At 30.9% G+C, this 21454-nt stretch overlaps 1 protein-coding gene across 1 annotated transcript in view; it reads right to left on the reverse strand.

Annotated features, from left to right (window-relative positions):
• Nucleotides 1-21454, reverse strand: part of LOC124536503 (BAI1-associated protein 3) — a 104761-nt gene that overhangs the window by 33050 nt on the left and 50257 nt on the right. Inside the window, exons 6-10 of the mRNA XM_047113059.1 lie at nt 19211-19436; nt 15220-15398; nt 10707-10870; nt 940-1178; nt 174-395 (exon numbers count right to left, since the gene is read on the reverse strand). Of these exons, the coding sequence (XP_046969015.1) occupies nt 174-395; nt 940-1178; nt 10707-10870; nt 15220-15398; nt 19211-19436 (1030 nt within the window). The remainder of the gene's footprint in view (nt 1-173; nt 396-939; nt 1179-10706; nt 10871-15219; nt 15399-19210; nt 19437-21454) is intronic.

Genomic DNA, 21454 nt, shown 5'->3' on the forward strand with positions numbered 1-21454 from the left:
AAAAAGTATTGCTATATTCTAGTGCATTCGTTTTAAAATATTTTTTACAACTGTTGATTACGAATAATTAAGGTTTTTATTTTCATTCGTAGATTATTGGTTTTGTATTCAAATTTATCTTGGAGTAATAAAATCTTGTATTTATTTTATGGGACTATAATTAACAAACTTACTTATTGAGACTCAAATGATGTAGTACGGGGTACAAGTCTCGATGTAAGCGCAGCTGATGTAGCGCTCGCTCCACGAACTCGCAGAAGCAGACCGCGAGCCACCGTTCCTCGTCTCGCGTCGCACCCGATCCTGAATCCCCGCTCCCGCTTCCGCTACCCAGGCTGAGACTCTCGCTGGCGCACCACGCCCGCTCCAACTCGGTCAGCAGCTTATACATGTACCTATTATTTTGAAAAATTATCTTCTTCCGTAATAATCTGTCTATGTTATATTCGATTATATTCATCGTTATTTTTTAATGAATATTCATTTTTTTAAATGTTATCAAACCTAACTTTTAAAAATATATTGTGTAATACACGATTATACGGAACATATTTAAAAATAATAGTAGGTATATGTGATATATTAAATAATATGCACGTGTTTGGAGGCGGATATTGACAGTGGGCGTTCAATCGAATACACGGTTGAATGATTGTGACATAACGTGTTAATTAAAGAAGTTACGTTGTTTATTACAATAATTTATATCGTTGTATAATATAAAGGATAATTAAAATCCACCGATAAGCTCCTATTATATCATTCAGTATAGAGTCTTATAAATATATAAACAAAATATAAAATAAATATGAACATTATTGTTGATAAAAAATGTTTATCCGTTTTTCATTTTAGAATATTTTTCACTTTTATTTTAAACGAAAACCATAAACAGACCTAAACAACAACAAATATATGACGATAGTACAAAAATCCTACTTTGGGTCCAGGGGTGCTTCGCTGTTGAGCTTGCACGAAGCAGCAAAGCGGGCAATTGCTGCTTGAAGTGAGCTCATGTCCCCTTGCACTGCGTGTTGGTGCAAAAGTGTTTGCGCCGCACCACATAACTCGCCCTCCCATTCACCGCTCTCGCTTTCCGCTCCGCTCGTAGATGTGGTAGCAGCCGTTTCAACCTCATGAGCCAGAAGTACGCCAAACAGACGCTCGTGTTGCCGCACCTTTAATTAGGAGTTTATGAAAACAAACCTTATCGTGTAGCAGCATTTTATATTATTATAAAACTTTGTTATAAATTAATTTTCTGTTCATTAATATCAACGAACATGTTATTGCTAACTATTAACACGTTATCACGGCTGAAATGTATGAAATATTTTTGTATGTATAAGAATAACAATGAACATATGAAGAAAAATGCTACGTATTTTACCCTGTGATAGGGTAGATTTTAGTGCAGGCCTGTCTGGGCGTACACCACCCACTCAACAAATAATTCTATCGCAAAAATCAATAGGTACTCTGTATTTCTGCGATCTGGTTTGAAGAGCGAGTGAGCCGGTGTAATTACAGGCACAAGGGGCTTAACATCTTAGAACCCATTGTTGGCAGTGCATTGACTAAAATTAAAATAAGTACATGATACTGAATAAATATTTGAATATATTATAATAATTGCATAAATGTCATACAAGCAATTAGGTGAGTTTTGTTAAAATAAGAGTACCGAATATGTAATTTAGTTTATAAAGTTAGTTCAACAATGACCTAATAAAAGTTTCACCTCGACTATTGATTTTGAACTAACGATGACCTAAAAGCTACCTAAAGACAATTATAAAAATGCGACGTCTTTATTGCCTTCCGCTCTGTAATCGATTTATGGACGTCGATGGAAATCGGAACGTAATATTCGCATGTGACAGCCATAAGCCTTCGCAGTAGATAATTCCCTGTGAGTCGAGATCTATTCCCGTAAAGATAAAAAGTCAACGCATGAGAATTCCACGAATGTGAAACTAACATTAGAGGATCGTTATCATCCTCACTCAAATTATAACTGTAATAGTGAATTAGTTTATGAGTTACGCTTTCCCTCTTTAGCTACTCAACTCAAATCATAAAATTACGCACACATTGATAGGTGTTCAGAAAGAACATGTTTGTCACTTTTTCTATATTCTATCCAACTCATTTAATGACAAATGTTGATCGTAAGATATATTATCTGAACAATTTAAAAACAAAAATATATTCTTGCTTGAATGGCTTGAATTCTGTGATTATATACTATTGTTTAATAAGTTATGTGGAATATTTTTATACCAAAAACTGTTCCTTTTTACCCTCTATCATTGATAAAATCGTTTTCATAAAAAATTAAATTAAAAATTTCAGAAACCCCCGCCACAAAAAACATAAGCTACCTTTAAAAAGTAAAAAATAATAAAAGAAAATTAATCCTAAAGTACCTATATGCATAAGTATGTATTAATATTTAAAAAAAAAAACTTCGCGTTGGGGGACCGCACCTAATTAATTAGTGTCACATGCTTACCTATCTCATCTTTTATATAACACTTAATATTATTTTGTACAATAGCGCTCGGTCCCCCAACGCGAATTTTTTTTTTTTAATATTAATACATACTTATGCATATAGGTACTTTAGGATTAATTTTCTTTTATTATTTTTTACTTTTTAAAGGTAGCTTATGTTTTTTGTGGCGGGGGTTTCTGAAATTTTTAATTTAATTTTTTATTTTATACTTTTTAAAGGAAAGCATCCCTATAATATCTCTGGTTAAGTTGTAAATACGTTGGTTCTTGTTGATTTAAAACATATAAGTTAAGATTACATTTTAAGGTCAATCTTGTTCTTTTTTATTTTAGTTACTAATTAATTTTTTTTGTTTCTTAATTATTTTTTTTTATCTAATAATTTTATTTAATTATTAATTAATGTTTTTTGTGATGTACAAGTCATAACATTTCATTTGATACCCCAATTGAGCATATTTGCAGACATTCGGTTTTTCTTCCCCACTTTAACCCCCCATAACTTTTAAACGGCTAAACCGATTTTCATCAAACATGTCTAAGAACACTCGCCCGTAAAACACCTATAATACAAAAAAACTAAATTGAAATCGGTTCATTCGTTCGGGAGCTATGATGCCACAGACAGACAGACACACAGACAGACAGACAGACAGACACGTCAAACTTATAACACCCCTCTTATGCTTATAGTTTCGCTATAAGTCTAAATGGATGGATATGGATATGGATATCAAATGATATCAATATATCCATAAAGCGCCATTTTGTAGAGGCAGCCATCTTGGATTTTAAATTTTTCATACCTAATAGTATTTCACTAGTCAAGCCCTTTCATTTGATACCCATATTGATCAAGTTGTAATAAAAAAATGTAAAGCACCATTTTGTAGAAGCAGCCATCTTGTATTTTAAATTTGTCATATCTAATAGTATTCTACTAGTCAAGCCCTTTCATTTGATACCCATATTGATGGAGTTTAAAAAATATATCTAATCTGTCATTTTGTGGCGGCGGCCATCTTGGAACAATTTTCATCAAACTTACGTAAAAACACTCTCGACATTTTCTACTGTCAAACAAAAAAAACTAAATCAAAATCGGTCCATCCGTTCGGCGGCTAGAGTGGTACAGACAGACACACACACACACACACACACACAGACACGTCAAACTTATAACACCCCGTCGTTTTTGCGTCGGGGGTTAAAAATATCAATTAACGATGTGACCGCTCCATATTTAAGGTTTTTAAAGAACGTAAACGTAACGTATTTAGAACTTCTTTTTGAAACAATAACAATTTTTGTTTAAGATTTGACAGGAAAGTTGTCTTGTAATATATTACCAGAGATGAAAAAGATAATACGATAAATATAGCAATATATATATATATATATATATATATATATATATATATATATATATATATATATATATATATATATATATATATATATATATATATATATATATATAGCAATAAATAATGACTATAATTACGTTAATGATAATGTAAGTAGAAGCTTATTATAACAGCGCGAACTCAAAATAATGAGCCCGCCATTTTTAACAATACGAACAAAATTAAAAGTACTCGAAATACGTAAGACACATCTCTTTATATTTAGAGATTTTGAAAAGTATTTAAAGACTAGAAAATTTAATTTGATAAAATATTAGATAAGTAGATATGAAAAAAAATTACAGACATACCTCCAGGTTCACTGAACTGTAGGTAAATAAAGAAGTAAAGCATTTTGAAAACCTGGCTATAAATCGGGACGAATGAAAATTTCTACCTACGGCAAAGGTTCACAAAATAGTGGGAGAGGCCATCTTCAAAGTTCTGCAACGAAGTTTTTCCAAACTTTTCAATATGCAAAGTGTTGTAGGAATGATGAGTTTTGCAAGTTTTGTTCTACCCCGAGGCGGATTCAATCACCGTCAATTCCAAAGGTTCATAATTGGCCGCAACAATCTCTATTCAAAAATTATTGCGTTTAACGACCAATCAAGAGGAGACCTAATTTGGTGGATTGATTGATCCACCGATGTAGAGGAAGATGAAGATGAAGAGTCTCGGATAGAAAATTCATCTTTTGGCACATGAATTTGTTGTGACAACTCTTTGTGATCCTGAGTACTCTAACTATCTTAGTCGACATTCTTTTGTGAGACTATTAAAGGCAATAGTCTTGAAGCAACGCCCACCCACCCACTTCAAGTACCAATAAAACGCTCGTTTGGGAAGTTCACCAAGTTTTCAAATACTTGACTACACAAACAGATTTAACTACAAACAGGTTATATCCTAATATCAAGATATACAGTCGCTCTTTACTCTTGTATTCAGATAAAATGGTTCACAATTTAGCAGTAATTAAATCCAGTCTGTATCAATCTCAAATTAATTATCATATTATTCTTTTATAAAACATATTGTATTGTATAAAAAGTGAGTGATAATTGAGGGCCAACTTTCGGTTCAAAGACTGATTCTAGTACGCATAAACAGTCTAGGTGGAGAGGAATAAAAATCCCAACAACCACTCCGTCCACTGTAAGACTCTGTCTGTTAGTTAAATATGTGTATTTATTAATATTGGTCGTAAAAAGAGACAATACATGATCATTTTTTTGTTACTTTTTCTGAACGACTTAAACCATCCTTGAGGTAATGTAGTAAATACTAGTTTATTCAGGAATAGAAACATCAACAGCTAAGTTTAGAGCTGCAGTTTCCTCAAAACGTTTTATTGCTTAGTGCTTCCAATGTTCCCATTGAGGATAATTTGAAGGTAGATATAACTTTAACAAAATTACCGTCGTCAAATTCAACTAAAACTCGAGCTTTTCAAATAGGAAATTAATATTATAATAGATAATTTTAGAACAGCGTATTCGAACATCTACTTCAGATCACAGTACAGTTTATTAATGAAACCATTAAATGATTTTTGAAATAAAAAACAATTGTCTTTCGCAAAACAAAACACGCTCGACATTAAAAAATATATAAACCGGATTTTGAAATCTTTTTTTGTTACATAAATATTCTCCGATTGTAAATAAATTCGTATTCAAACTCGTTACTAACATCGTATCCGACCAAGTTTAAATGTATGTCTATAATGTCATACATTTGCAGGTAGCAATTACCTCTTTAATTACACGTATGCTGCACATCACTTCACGTCTACTCATGACTGGTGATTAATAGACTGAATGGAAATTTCCTCAGAATTAAATCGCTTGCCATTTAAAATCTTTGATACTTCAACGTTCAAAAGACATTATTGGGGCATGCATAAAACACGTATATACTATATATAACAATTATTTTTGTTATAATTATTAGTTTATAAGAAAATATATTTAGTTTTTTATTAATTATAATTAAACGACACTGAGTATTCGCAAAATTCGCAAGATCCATACTTACTGAATATTCATATACAAAATATATATGAAAACTAAAATGAATGTTACATTCAATATTTTTTTTAAAGAATAGAATCAATCTCCGATAAATTATCTATGGAAAGATATAAAAACTATAATGATTCCGTAAACAAGTGAACAACAACAAAAAAAATGTTTCGATCATAAAAGTTTCTCTTATGCTTTGCATTAAAGTTGTTCAATACAGACGAAGAACATATTTGTTTGTTTGTCGCGCGTATTTAAAGATCTGTCAGTCAGATTTGATAACATAATATAGAATGAAACAGCATATCTGTTAACGACGAAATAATACAATTTTGTTATCAATAAAGCTTTTCTTCTTTTATAGGTACTATAAGTTTGATTCGAAAAACGTTTATTTTACTTTTTTTATGGATAAAAATGGTTTCTTTCCTTTGTTAACTATGTATACACATATTTTAATGGAGAATGTATATATAATAAATATATTATAAGTATAGTAGTAATATTACTTCATATACATAATTCCTTCTTCAATAGATTAGTATCTGAACTCTATCATACACCCTATATTTATACAATCGGTGTAAATGATACGATCCTGAGAGATAATCCAGGTTACATATATATGACAAACAACGTACGGGTACTTATTGATTTCTTAAAATGTAATTGAAATGTATAAATCGTGGGGCAAATAATACAGAGTCCGGAGTCGCATTGAATGAAGTACTCTCGAGAAATGAATTAGATTTATCGTGTAATCGCAATTTCGCTTCACTCGCTGACTCAATCATTTATTATGCTAACGCAAAAGTTCAGCCAAGGAGGGACACGGATACATTACACGAAAACAACATTTTTATTTTAAACGGAATTCAATAATTTTAGTCAATTTACTTGTAAAAATTTATAAGAAATTAAATATTGCACACAGAGGGTGTACCAGCTCGGGAATGTATACACTCAAATAATTGCTATTTGACTGGTTTTTAAAATCAATTTTATATTATTTAGTAGAAGTTAAGGAACCCAGTAAAAGTTGTGTCTTTTATTTCTAGTATATATTTGCCGAAAAATATCATATTAAAAATTCCATATTGTAAATTCCACATTCGAAATAGCGCGCAAAAACGCTACTTGGACAATATGGGGCTGCAATGGGGTCGGTGACGTAACTTTCATGTATTTTAATCTGTGGTACATATAGTAGAAAAGCAAAGTTTACAAGAAAGTGACTTCATCATAGGCCCGGCCAAATGAGGAGCATTTTGTGTCACGTGACAAACGTTTGAAAAAATGCATTTTTATTTATAGATTTTTGAATAAATTAAGTATTATTTTCAACTTTCGTTAGTAAATAACCATTTTTAAACTTATAATATACACTGATTAAAATAATTCACAATTTATTTTTCCCATTGTCAAATAGCCTATTACTAATAAAAAACATATTGTATTATATCTGTGCTAAAAATTTTGAGTGTTATACAGTTTGACGCATAATATGCAAGGTTTACAATCAAATATGGCTTTAGACATGATGTGATATGATAATTTGATGTGATAATTGCTATTTCTATGATTAATATTATCTATAGCTAATTACGAGGATTAGTTAAATGAATTAGTGGTTTCGTTTTCATCATAATTGATTGCAATTTATCTTAAATATTTTACATATGTTTTGCGACTGTATATGATATAATACATTTTGACCTTATAGAAAAACAAAAGTGATTCTGCCTTGAAATAAAATATACAGTCATATAGAAATATTTATGATATATGATGAATAACACAAAGTCATCGAGAAGAAATATTAAGAAAATGTTAATTTCTGTAATTTTAAATTGTCAAAATAAGCAGACAAACCAATATAGCCCGAAGATTTGCTCAATTTATATGGCAGCGGACGGACGACAAAACCTCAAAACGGAAGCACAGGAAGGCCAAGGTAGATAGAAGATCTATCTAGGTAGCGAAAAGACATAGGATGTGCATAGCGCTAAACGGGCCATTGGCGATATTATTGAGGGTTGCCCTTGTCCAGCAGTGAACAATTTGTGGCTGCGGCTGATATAATGATGATGGCATATTTTTTTAAAGGACCATTGTGTACTTTAAGTACAAAATGGTAAAATGAACCTATTAAAAAATATTTATTTATTCAATTTACGTAGACAGATTTAAGGTATTTATTTTACGGAATGCTCTTTTCTTACATTATAATTAAATTGAATGCGAAATATTACGTTGAGAAAACAATGTGAAATTAGATATTTGTAATTTTTAAGATACTAGTCCATTCTTCTGGTGTCCAAAAACTGGCGCATACTTAGCTCAAAGACTCGTCCCAGCAGCTTAGAGAGGTAAAAAAGGGGATTTTGGTCGGCGTGTATTTTATGTAATTAACATGTTACGTCGGTTTAGTTAAAATTTATTTGGTTGTATAATTTCTCGGGTCTAATATAATTTTGAATCATTTATGTATCCTAATGAGGACGAGATGGCCCAGTGGTTAGAACGCGTGCATCTTAACCGATGATTGCTGGTTCAAACCCTGGCAAGCACCGCTGATTCATGTGCTTAATTTGTCTTTATAATTCATCTCGTGCTCAGCGGTGAAGGAAAACATCGTGAGGAAACCTGCATGTGACAAATTTCATATAAATTCTGCCACATGTGTATTCCACCAACCCGCATTGGAACAGCATGGTGGAATATGTTCCAAAAACCTTCTCCTCAAAGGGAGAGGAGGCCTTTAGCCCAGCAGTGGGAATTTACATGATGTTGTTGTTGTAGTTGTTTGTTGTTATGTATCCTAATAATCATTCTCACTTAATAGTATGCCTGTAGTACGTTTATTCAATCTGTAATCTTCTCAAATCACATCGAGTATTCATCAAATCAATAACAAAATGACACTCACGACCAATTTAATTGTATTACTTATTTGATTTCCATATTAATTAATCATGGGAACAGAAGAGCGCTATAAATTATCTAATTGAATTTCAAGAGTCCGAGTACAGTGAGGTATGTCGGTCGGAGATTAATTACTACATGATGGCCGGTGGACATAAACTATAATAGCTGATGTTATTACGTCATGAATGTATGGACTAATGGATCTCAGTGGAAAACTAATAAAAATTTAATGCCCGGCTTACTACTTCAGAGAGTTATCACAATAGGATTTTTGTCGTAAGTTTTTCTTGTATGGTTATAAAAAAAATTCCGTTACTTAATGGTTATGGAAGTTCCTTCGGCTTATAATTGGTTCACTTTTATTATCAATAAGAAATTAAGAGTAGAGCCAAGAACTAATACAAATCGATGCGGTCAGTGAAATTAGGTCGCTATGCTTTTTTTGCCTTCAGGTAGGGCTTTGTGCACTTGGTGGTAGGGCTTTGTGCAAGCCCGTCTGGGTAGGTACCACCCACTCACCAGTTATTCTACCGCCAAATAACAGTACTACCACCAGTGTAACTACAGGCACAAGGGACGTAACATCTTAGTCATGTCAATGGGTGATGGTGACCACTTACCATCAGGTGGCCCATAAGCTGGTCCGTCAACTTATACCATGAAAAAAAATTCTAACTTCAAGTAAAATTATCGAGACTAATTATTCAATTCAACCCAAATGAAATTATAATTTATTCAATTATGACTATAAGCAATTTTACATGGTAAAGCTAAAGTTAATCTTAACTATTAAATAATAAGATTTTGAACTTTTTTTAAATAGTACCTAGTTGTAATCTTAGTCGCGTCCAAATTTAATCAAGTTTGTGTTAAAAAAATTTGATAAGATTCTAATCCACTGCTAGTTTCTACGTCACTTTTATTGAGGCTGTATAATAGTATAGTGACTTTTATAAGATACATTTATAGTAAGATTTGGATCTATATCATTTTTTGAATTTTCCTTTGAATTTAATTGATATACATACTATATTTTTGTACGGTGTCCGAAAGGAATACGTTTTCAAAAGAAAACGATATCAAGATATAAATAAAATAAATACTTTCTAAGGCAGAATGAGAACAATCTTGGAATCATTAAAAGTTTTTTAAAAGAAAAAAATATGTACGTATTACATTGAACATCTACATATTATATGGATATAATTTACTCAATTGAAATCGCTTTAATTTAACTTTTTCGAAGTAAAAAAAAGCTAACACAACCAACGTATACTTATTATAATCGCAAGTAAAAACATGTGGTCGCTAGCTAGTAATTAATTTAACTGCCAAGGTGAGCTCCTTGCCGGTTCTCATTACACTGTTTGATACATTCAACATGACAAATGTCAACCGAGCTGTGTCGTTCACACTTGATATTTCGATCTGCTCTTGTCAGTCTGTATGTGCAAAAACATTCTCCAAAACAAAATCAAGGTTAGGGATTTTTTACTACATTAATTAAATTGTTATACAGAAAACTGAATTTATGGTTGCCCTTAACAATTAAATAATTTATAGTTTTGTATTTCTAAAAGTTGTGTTAAAAGAAATTTCAGGCGCAGAACGAATGCTTTACCAATGAGAATTTTTAACTGCTACTGAGAAATTTTCAACGATAAAATTTGAGTGAAGTTTGAACCCAAGACTTAGACCTGATTCTTAATAAGTTAAGCAATTGTTCAAGAGGATATCAAAACTCTGTTGATATTTAGTCAATGAGATGCGCCAATACTATTCTAGTTATCTATTATAATTTGGTAATCAATTTATCATATACTCTTACCTGCTGCCAATTATCATCATCATGTCTGCCAGCTTCCCTCGCCGAAAGCCAGAGTCTCAACCTGATGCGTCCCTGAACTGAAGAGCGTTGGGAACGTGCCTCCAACTTGTACCACGCCTCAACACCCGTTGATGGTATCTCTCGTAGCGGGATGTTTACAGATCCTATCAGAAAATACCTCCATATATTACTGGCTCCATTGCAAGCTGTCCACAGGATAAATTTTGGTCTCATAAAAATTGGTCGAAATGGGTCATAAATGACGAGATCGTTTAACACTAACTATAGAGAGTTAAACATTCCATTGCAGTTCATTGGAAAAATATAGGCCATAAATAAATCCTAGTTTTCACGACATTTTAAATTTGACCTATTTAGTATTGAGTAAGTTTATTTTGATTTTGACTTTGATTTTAATAGGTCAATTTTAAAATCATTGACCATCTAAAATAAAACGGATCGCTTTGTAAAAGACAATATTATATTTGGACGCATATAATATGCGATGGAAGCTAAATAACTATTCATTTTTTATAATAAATGTTTGTGTCGTTTATACCAAAGATATATAAAGCTAACAGTGTAAATGTAGTCAACTGTACTTTAAAGGTTATTAATATAGACTTAAATATAATATTTTACACTGTATATAAATGAAACAAAAAGTAGAAGGTATTACTTTAATATTCATATGGTGGTTCGTCTTTTTTAAAATTGACAAAAGGCTTTCTTCAATAGGAATGAAAGAAGTGAAAAAATATTGGTATGGTATTGATATTGGTATCGGTATTAAGGTTTCTGTTTATGAGTAAAATAAAGCTGTTAAGACTACATTTGGTAAATTTAAAACCAAGAGAATAAAATCAGGGATGAAAAGTTTATAGATATTCGTCTTTCTTTGAGTTAGAAAAATGGTAATGGTGGCTTAGTATTTTGTTCATAGGTATAATACCATCATCTAGCATTGCAGTGAATTCTGATGGAATATTCCACTGGGTACACGGCTATTATTATGTTTTAATTAAGTGATGTGGTCACTTGTAAGTCTCGTCACCACAACTCCTCTAGCCGAAGGTCGTCTGGAAGAGGTTTTTATTTAAGCAATGAAGTGTATATCACTTTATTGTTGTTTTTAGGTGTCTGTTACGTTTTGCATTTTATATATCAAAAATATTTAAACTAACTTTTAAGATCTTCTGCAGAGATGGTAATCTTTGCAATATCTGAAGAAATGTATATTATATAAATACAAAAAGCAATATAGAAATCAAACTCTGCCTTGCGAAACGCCATACCGCAGTTATACGAGATGAACAAAAAATCAACTCGTTTACATTGCCGATGCAGGTACAAGGAAGAACGGAACCCTTTCATTTCTTGACAAGATATATAAGCATCTAATATTAGAAGAAAAATGAAAATACGATGGCAAAAATTGTATCAAACACTACATAGTTAAAAGAAAGCTTTTTTATAATATGAGAACCGTTAATAATTTTGAATAATTCTCATCGCAGCAAATACGATGAGAACGAAAACCAAATTGAAAAAGATTTTAAAGAATTTTCTTGAAGAGAAGTGATTTAATTGATTAAGGATACGTTCAATAACGTTCGAGATAAAAGGAAGGATAGAAATAGGACGGTTGATTACTGTTTCAATATTTTGCTTTTACTTGCAATATTAAATATTGGAATTCATTTCTAATATCAATTTATTTAATTAAATGAAGAATATATTCATGCTGGTGTTACAAATGTTTTTTAATTTAATTTAGAAACTGTTCTTTTTCTGATCTGTTTGTATATTTCCAGTCCCTTTTCTTTCGTTAATATATTTTCGAATAAATTGCTACCAATTTGAGGTCAGGCTGAAAAGATAATATTTATGTATTCACAAGTGATGTTCGTCTTATATAAAAGAAAAAAAGTATAAAATTATCAAATTTTACTGAAACATAAAAAAAATAATGTTGTTCCTTTTTTTGTTCTAAGCTCAGTCGGCTGTAAGGCATTCTTATCGGTGCTCGTAGCCAAATTATTTCCTTTCTGTATGAATTCGAATGCTTACAGCGCATTTGACTCCCTAAATAAATATTGGATTTGGTCTCTACCATCAATCTTGTAATATTCAATTTTTCATCGTTCTTGAACCCTCTTGGGCCCGAGTTTTAAAAAAAGTGCTTGGAATGAATGTATAAATAATAACTCTATTCCATTATTTTTCTATTAAAATTTCTTTTTGATTTTGAATTTTAAAATTCTTATTTTACGAGTAAAAGTATACGAGTAACAAAAATTTCATAACTTTAGGAATTGCGTAACAGTCAGATACCAAGTCATTCTGACGAGAATTACAAAGTCTTGGGTAATTTTGAAAGAACAAATGAAAAAAAAAAAACAGAAGGCGATCGTTATATAAACGAGAAAAGTAACATTTGTACGTAAATACCGATATAGCTGTGGAGTTGTTTTACGTTTTATTTTTATAGGATGATTGGAAACGTGATATTTTGACAATTCACGTACTGTAAAATAGAATCGTAACATTTCACTGTACGTAACAAAATACGCTAGTACTAATGAGCTAAAGGGTTATGAGGGTTTGAAGTTTAATTAAAACATTCCGAAAATATCCAGTTTTACTTCAATTTTTTTTAACAAAGAAACTAACAACTATGTTCAATAAAAATAATTTACAGATATTAGTTGCGAAAATATTTAATAAGAGAACTAGTTTACATTTAATTTGGAGTCCACTTTCCCTTAGAACAATAAGTTCAGTGAAGTACGTATTTCTAATTGCCTTCAGAACTTCTTTAAGAAATGTTATTAATTAACGCTTTAAACGGGGATTATCTAACTTAAGGTTTAGGCACTAAAATATCAGATTTTCCATTTTCTTCTCCCTTTACGGTATTTGTGAAAGTCAAGATGATTATCACTTTAATGATTTTCTGAAAGTTCGTAGTTATTTCGTACTCAATTGTAATCGTAATTTAACGTAAGAAATTCCCACTCAATTTACGACCTATTTGTATTTGATAAAGTCTGTCTAGTTCGTATATTTAGAAAACATAGATAAAAATCCTGCTCCAAGGTTTCTGCTTACTTCATACCAAAAAATTGTAAGCCACCGAAGCTGTGAGAATTCAGATAATGTTAATTATCTTTCATAAAACTGGCATCAAAAAGGTCCCCGCGAGTTATTTTAAAAATATTTCGGCAAGTCCATAAGCGTTGTCAATTATGTATCAAATTTTAGAAATACCACAACCTAATTATGTAATTTCGTTCGATTATAGCGCATTGAGCCGAGATGGCCCAGTGGTTAGAACGCGTGCATCTTAACCTATGTGGGTTCAAACCCAGGCAAACAGCACTGAATATTCATGTGATTAATTTGTGTTTATAATACATCTCTTGCTCGTGAGGAAACCTGCATGTGCCAAATTTCAGATAAATTCAGCCACATGTGTATTCCACCAACCCGCATTGGAGCAACGTGGTGGGATATGGAATAATGAATATGGAATATCCTTCTCCTCAAAGGGAGAGGAGGCCCTTAGCTAAGCAGTGGGAAATTTGAAGGCTATTGATTGGGATGGCGATTGATGATAGCGCATTATTTAAGCAATATAGACCAAACATTATCAATACATTTTTTCTTATACATCGAGATAACTTCAAGTATGCTTTTACTACTTTCGCATTTAATGCCTTACTTTATTTAAGTTTATATTTTCCTGTTGATCTCATTTGAATACGAATCGGGTAGTTAGAATTTGTTTATTTTAATTTTGCATACGATTGAAATTTTAAGTCAATGAATTTTAATGTACTCGTAACTAACTAACGTATAGTGATTTAAGTTATTGTATATGATGTAAGATGCTGAGGTTTACATATAGAATATAATGTATGTTTAATTTTATAAAAAATATTTTTAGTTTTAGTTGACCATGTGAAGAATTATATTTTTTTTAACAATGACGTCATATCTAATACTCTATGGTGTTACCATGTGTCTTTTTACGTCATATAAACGTCAACGATAAAATATTAACATGATACTGAAATAAATAATTATGTATATTGTATATGTGATGATGTAGGTTGTGTTTTTTAAATATATAATACAATAATTAAATATCACAATAATCAGATAGACTAGCTCTTATGACTTCTGTTATTATATTTTTATATATTTTTTTACAATAAACAGTATAAATCAATATTTATTTTGTATATGATATGTATGTATATGTTTTATTTTCATTTACATTTATATAAGTATATCCATATACTGTTTTATATTTTATATTGTTACTTATTTATTAATCACCGCCTTCTTTTGCTTTTCTGATTAGCCTAAAGGTTGACTTGCAGAGAAAGCCTTCAGGCATTAAGTCCGCCTTTTGTCCCATATATATATTTATATATACATGGTGTTCAATAAAGCATTTAAATAAATAAATGAAAAAAATATTAAAATAAAATATTTAAATTCTCACCAAGGAAATCATCCTGGCTCCCTTGCCGCGCGCTCTGGCACACTTGTTTGAAGAACCGGCCGAGGCCTCGTACTCCGCGCACTTCATTGAGACGCGACACCGCATCCAATACAGAGCTCTCGTCATCGTGATCCCAGATGTCTAGGTGCAGCACATCCGACGATATATCGTCGATGTCACTAATTAAATAAATATTTTATTAGATTCACAAAAGTAAAGAATAATCTTAATAAACTATTACGAATAATTGAATAAAAATTATGAGCCCTACACGGAAAAAATACTCTCGTACACAATTCTTATGCTCAATTCTGTAGTTCACTTTTCCACGTGATCTCCTACGAAGGCGAGCCGCTTCATGGTAAATTATCGGCATACAGTAACAAATATAATCTTTTTTTAAATATCTTTAATCATTTCATCTCATGCAAACTAAGACCTTTTGTACCTTATGACCTGTTTTTTTTTTTATTTTAGAAATTATAGTACCACAAAATATTTTCGAAAGTTAAGATTATTTGTACAATTATATAGTGTGATATACCATATATAATAATGAATACCACATGATAAAAATATAATAAATTATAAACTTTTTAATATTTGCTGATTTGTACTTATAGTATAAAAATTGGATATTAATTGAATTTCAAATCTCTACCGACAAGACAATAGCCAGTATCATAGAAACTTTGGCATAAAATTCAAACTCGTGAACGATTTAACGTATATGAATCGAACACAAAGCGCTAAGCCTTATACTGTTGTATGAAAATGTTACTGAAGTTCGTTCACGGTCTATTTTTATGTAGACCTTAAGCCCTGGAATGAACATCGAAGCATGAAGCGACGCAGTGCAACGTCGAATCCACTAATCGATCGTCTGTTTAATGGACGCCGCTGTCCAAAACCACCAACTGATACTTCAATATTTGTTTTACTTTACTTTAAGTAATGTATACAAGACTATTACATTGCAAAGATGTTTAGTGCTATTAATCAAACTAAATTTAACAACTTATTTTTCGATGTAAATTTATGTAATAAATAACTATAATATTATTTATCTTTGCTTTATTATAAAGTATAAAACAAAGTCGCTTACCGCTGTATGTCCCTAAATGTTTAGATCTTTATGGATTTTTATCCGGTTTTTTCTATAAACATAAAGTGATTTTAAGTTTTTGTATGTAATACATGGACAATATAGTAAAGAAACAATGATAATTTAGATATCCTCTACTGTATTTCGTATCAGAATTGCAACCGTGCGTAGCCGGGTCGAGTCACTAGTGTATTATTAATATAATAGTAACTTCATCCGTTACATCTTCACGCTTAAACCGCTGAACCGATTTAGGTATTATTTACTTTTTTAAATTCACCCCTTGAGATGGTAAAATGGGGAGTGAATGTTTGTGTGCTATTGATAAAACTTAATAAAAAAATCGTACGTGTAAAGTCACAGGTTCTTCTAAGGTAGTATACCACTGTTGGTCTATCTAAAGGCTCCTCTTCTTTTGGCCTCCATGGGCCCAAAATCGATCAGGACAACATAATTTCAACCAGGACCAATAAGCATAACGATAATACATTTATTGCAATATTTTATAGACGAATAGAGCAAAGACAAAAGAAATAATATTGAATCACAATGTATTATGAGAGATAGAATGAATCTGTGTAATAAATTAGCTCCAAAGAAAAAATGAAAAAAGTTTGCCTTGCTGTGATTTGGTCAGAGAATCTGACAATCTGAATGTTTCTAATTAATCTTTTTTTTTAATAATTGCTTTTTTTATATGATCAATTATTCCGCTAATGCTAGCAAATACATTAACTTAATTGGGGCTTCAAGCGATGTTAATCAAAGTTTTTATAAAGGATGGTATGAACATTTTTATTATATTCTTTATTTTATTCTCCAGATGTACAAGGAGAAGAAACATTAATACATACAAACATTCATTGCCGTACATATCGGTACTTACAAGAGTCTGAATAAAATATGACATTTCTAAAACCTGAAGATTATTAAGATATGGACTTGTAGCGACCAGGTGTCATTATAACCCTTTATTAGGAATAAAACAGGACATCGATATAAAGATAGTTCCTGATTTATGACCGGCTATAATAACTGATACCCAAAAACATCTTTCAATAATTTTATTAATTACAAAATTAAACATGCAGTATTTTCTGTTCCATAGGCTTATTTAGAGAAAAAAAAAACATAATACTTATAGTATTGTGTTGAGCTATTTCTATATTCTCGGAACCTCGGGATAAGTAGCAAATTATACCGCCGCTATACGACTGAATCCGTTAATATTAATTAGTATATATTAAGGATATCTTAGTGACGTACGGCGTTTGGTATCTTTGTAAGAAAGCTCGAGCGTAAACAGCCAACGCGTATAATTAATTGATGATTAATGGTGCGACATTGATGAAATATCAATAGGCATTATTATATAGTAATTATTTGATAAGATCCAACGACTCAGACGTCTATAGATACAGTTTTAGCTAAATATATATTCTTATTACTACAATACATATTGTAGTAATAAGAATACATATTTAGCTAAAATATTATAAAAATAAAAATAAATACATTGCAATTGGGAATTATACCCTAACCCATTATATCCTTTAAATCCTAACACAAGTGATTTAAAAAATCTATATTAATATTATAATTATTAATATATATTATAAATGTGAAAGTAACTCTGTGTGTCCGTATATCTGTAACTCTTTCACGAGCAAACCACTTAACCGAATTTAATAAAATTTGGTATGGAGCAAACATGAACACAACTCCAAGAAAGGACATTTGCTATTTTTTTGTCTAATACATGACAACGAACACCTTAAACTCAAGCGAAGCTGCAGGCGACTGCTAGTATAAATTAAACAAGAAAAAATGCTTATTAATTATGAAAACAGTTGAATGTTTCCGAAGCATTTTTCTATACTAACAAACTCGATTGTAGCTATACATCACTTGTTGTTAATGGATGTTTTTATTGAACACTCGTACGTTTTGGATTTTCATATCCGCCCTTGTATCTCACTCTATCAACAATCACAGAATCTCGTTTGAATAATAATATTCCATGTAGCCTAGTACATATATAAATATATATATATATATATATATATATCCTTTAGAAGTAATTTATAATTTATCTTAAACGGTGAAATAGAATTTCCTGAAACCAAAAGCTTTATTTACGTTTTAATTTGCAAGCTGTCAATCAGCGCGGGCTTTGTTTCATGAAAGAATATTTTAGATAAGACGTTTTGTCCAAATTAATGTCGCAAAAATATATAATGGGGTCATCAAAATTAAGTACCACGAACATTAGCGTCTGTCAATTCATTTACTTACTCAAGGTTTACACCTCTATAATATAATTATATTTATGATTAATGCGCGATTTTGAAAAATGAAATAAAGATTATATTTTTATTTAATTCAAATAAGGATCAATATAAATATACATAACTAAATTAATTACAAATGGCAGTGACAAAATTACATTAAAAACCGCTTTCGATCGGCATACATATTTACTATTTCGTAATAGTTATATTACAAATGAAATTAGAATCAAGACAAACTACAAGTATAGAGTAATAAAAATAGTAGCTGTTTCTTTATTTTCATGTTTACAATATGTACATATAAGCCATTATTATAACTCTTTTGATACAACCCGTACAGCAGCCAGAGCCAAAGCCGGATATATTTTTGCACAGGAATAGATAGAGTATATAACACAGATAAGGACTAAAAGAATAGGGTTTATAAAAATTTTAAGAGGGTTAAATATTCGCCATTTAAAGTCTAAAAAAATATGATAATCACTGCAAGTGTGAGAGTAATTACGCCAATCATATATATTTGTTAACATATATCACATAAGCGGCTTAAAATGAGATGAAAGATTGCAAAGAACAAAAGTCATAGAGAACTTACAATTTGAACGTCTCGTTCCATTTGGGTGACAGTGTGTGCGGTCGAACGCTTGTCGCCCGAATATATCGCGCTGGGAGTCTGCCAAGGCTGTCGCGTTGCTGTCGACCATCACGACGTTTGAAGCTTAGTCTGAAGCCGTGTTTACGACCTTCATCTTCAGAAGCGCGTGGAGAAGCAGGCAGAGATGCTGGCTGGATACCCAGCATGCAATAGGGATCGCTAAATCCTATACATAAATTGTATACTCATATATTTTATTCTAGTAGATTATTATTTATTATTACATAAATAATTACTGGTATAAGGATATTATTCAACCACATCCCGCTTTTCAGAGAAATACAGATACATTACTTTGTATATATATACGCTGCTCCAAAAGACATATTTTAAATTTATTTACGTATTTCGATATGTGACTTTTCCGTGAAATTAAAAATAAAATAGATTGAATTTAAAATAACGATTGCACAATCAAGAGTCTGCACTTCACTTGTAACGGAATGTAATTTGTCATTATGTCGAAATGATAATATCAATTATCGAATAATCAATTGATATTTATTTAATTAAAGTCATAGTTCATTTTATAATTAAATTTTACCTTACCGGCAATTTTTGCTTTTAATACCTACATCCCGAATTTAGACTAACTTAAGAATTAATAACATTAAATGTTTAAAAATATAAACGTATAAATTAAATTAGTTTTAAATCTTAACCGCGTGAAATGGTGGAAAGATTTATGTCGTAAGTTGCCAAGTACTCTACTCGGCAACTAGTCAAAATAAACTTACACTACTTGTGACGGATTTTAATCACTGTTTGCGATTTGGTTAATGATATTAAGGTGTGTTATATATCATCTGTGAATCAACAGAATGATCTTAGACGTACACCACGTCTATTCAAAACAATAAAAACGTCACAATTGACATATTTATATTCATTAAATATTACGTTATTACAAGACTAAAATAAAAGATGACAGTTTTTAAATAATATGAAATATTGACATGACACTAGATTAACCTAACCTAAACGTAATTTTAATTCCTCATAAATTTACAATAAGACTTTAAAACTCATTTAAGTCATTTCGAGTTCGATTTAGTTATCGTAGTAAAACAAGAATAAAATAGTACAATTGAGCTAGTCATTCGACTATAGGTGGGTCAATGTAAAGTACTACTAGTCCTACTACTACGAGTACTTTACGTAATATAATTAAAAACATACAGACTTTGGTTTTAGAATAATACAGCATTATAACTTGTCGCGTTTAGATAACTCAGTAACATGACCATTTTGTCCAAGACTAACAGGATTAAAATCGCATTGTGTAATATTTTGTTTACTCGTTAAACAACAGTGAAACTCTCTGTACAAAGTTCAACTTACTAGCAATTCGATTTGAACTCCACTTTGACATTTGTATAAAGTTTGTAGCGATTAAATTATAACCCGTACGTGGAAAGTTACGTGAATTGTTAGGGCATGCAGCGTCCGTCTGTGACGCGGGAGTTTTAACGACGTTTGTTAAACTGAGATATATTTTATTTATACGTAACACCTTCGTTTGAATGGTGATTTAAATGTTAGGATCTGTTACTAGTTAAGTTCTTTGTCAATATATATTTATCGTCTCTGCATTTACTGATACTGTAATGATATCAGCTGGTCCGTTTCGGTTTGCTGCTGTAGGTATATAGGAGCAAGACAAATTATACATATCAGACAGTAAGAGTTAATTTATATTTTTGACATAATCTTATAAAGGTGACAACTTAAAATTAGACAGCCCAAAGCATAATTATTACTATTTTATTTATTTTTATTTAAAAATTATTATAATATTACTATTATGAGTAATTCAAATAAAGTCTTCAAATCTATTAGACGTTGGAGTAATAATAGTAATTTAAATAATTACTATTATTTCTCAAAATTTTCTCAATACTGGATTTGCATTCATAAGGAGAATAGATATAGCGATTATACTATACTTCCTCATAATCAAATAACGCATTCCCTTTGATTAAATGGATCACTAAGGTTAAGTATATCTTATATTTGTGAGTACGCATACCTAGGTCTCAGCAGAAGGATCTTATGTGACCTAGTGCATTATTGTCCACGCTAACGACGTACATCGTTGAGTTCCGTTATAATGGATTGCTCTCTTGGACAAGTACAATAATATAACTTAGGATTTATTCTATTAAATGAAAGCAATAAAATCAT

This window comes from Vanessa cardui, chromosome 16 (assembly GCF_905220365.1).
Source record: "Vanessa cardui chromosome 16, ilVanCard2.1, whole genome shotgun sequence".
Taxonomy (NCBI): Eukaryota; Metazoa; Arthropoda; class Insecta; order Lepidoptera; family Nymphalidae; genus Vanessa; species Vanessa cardui.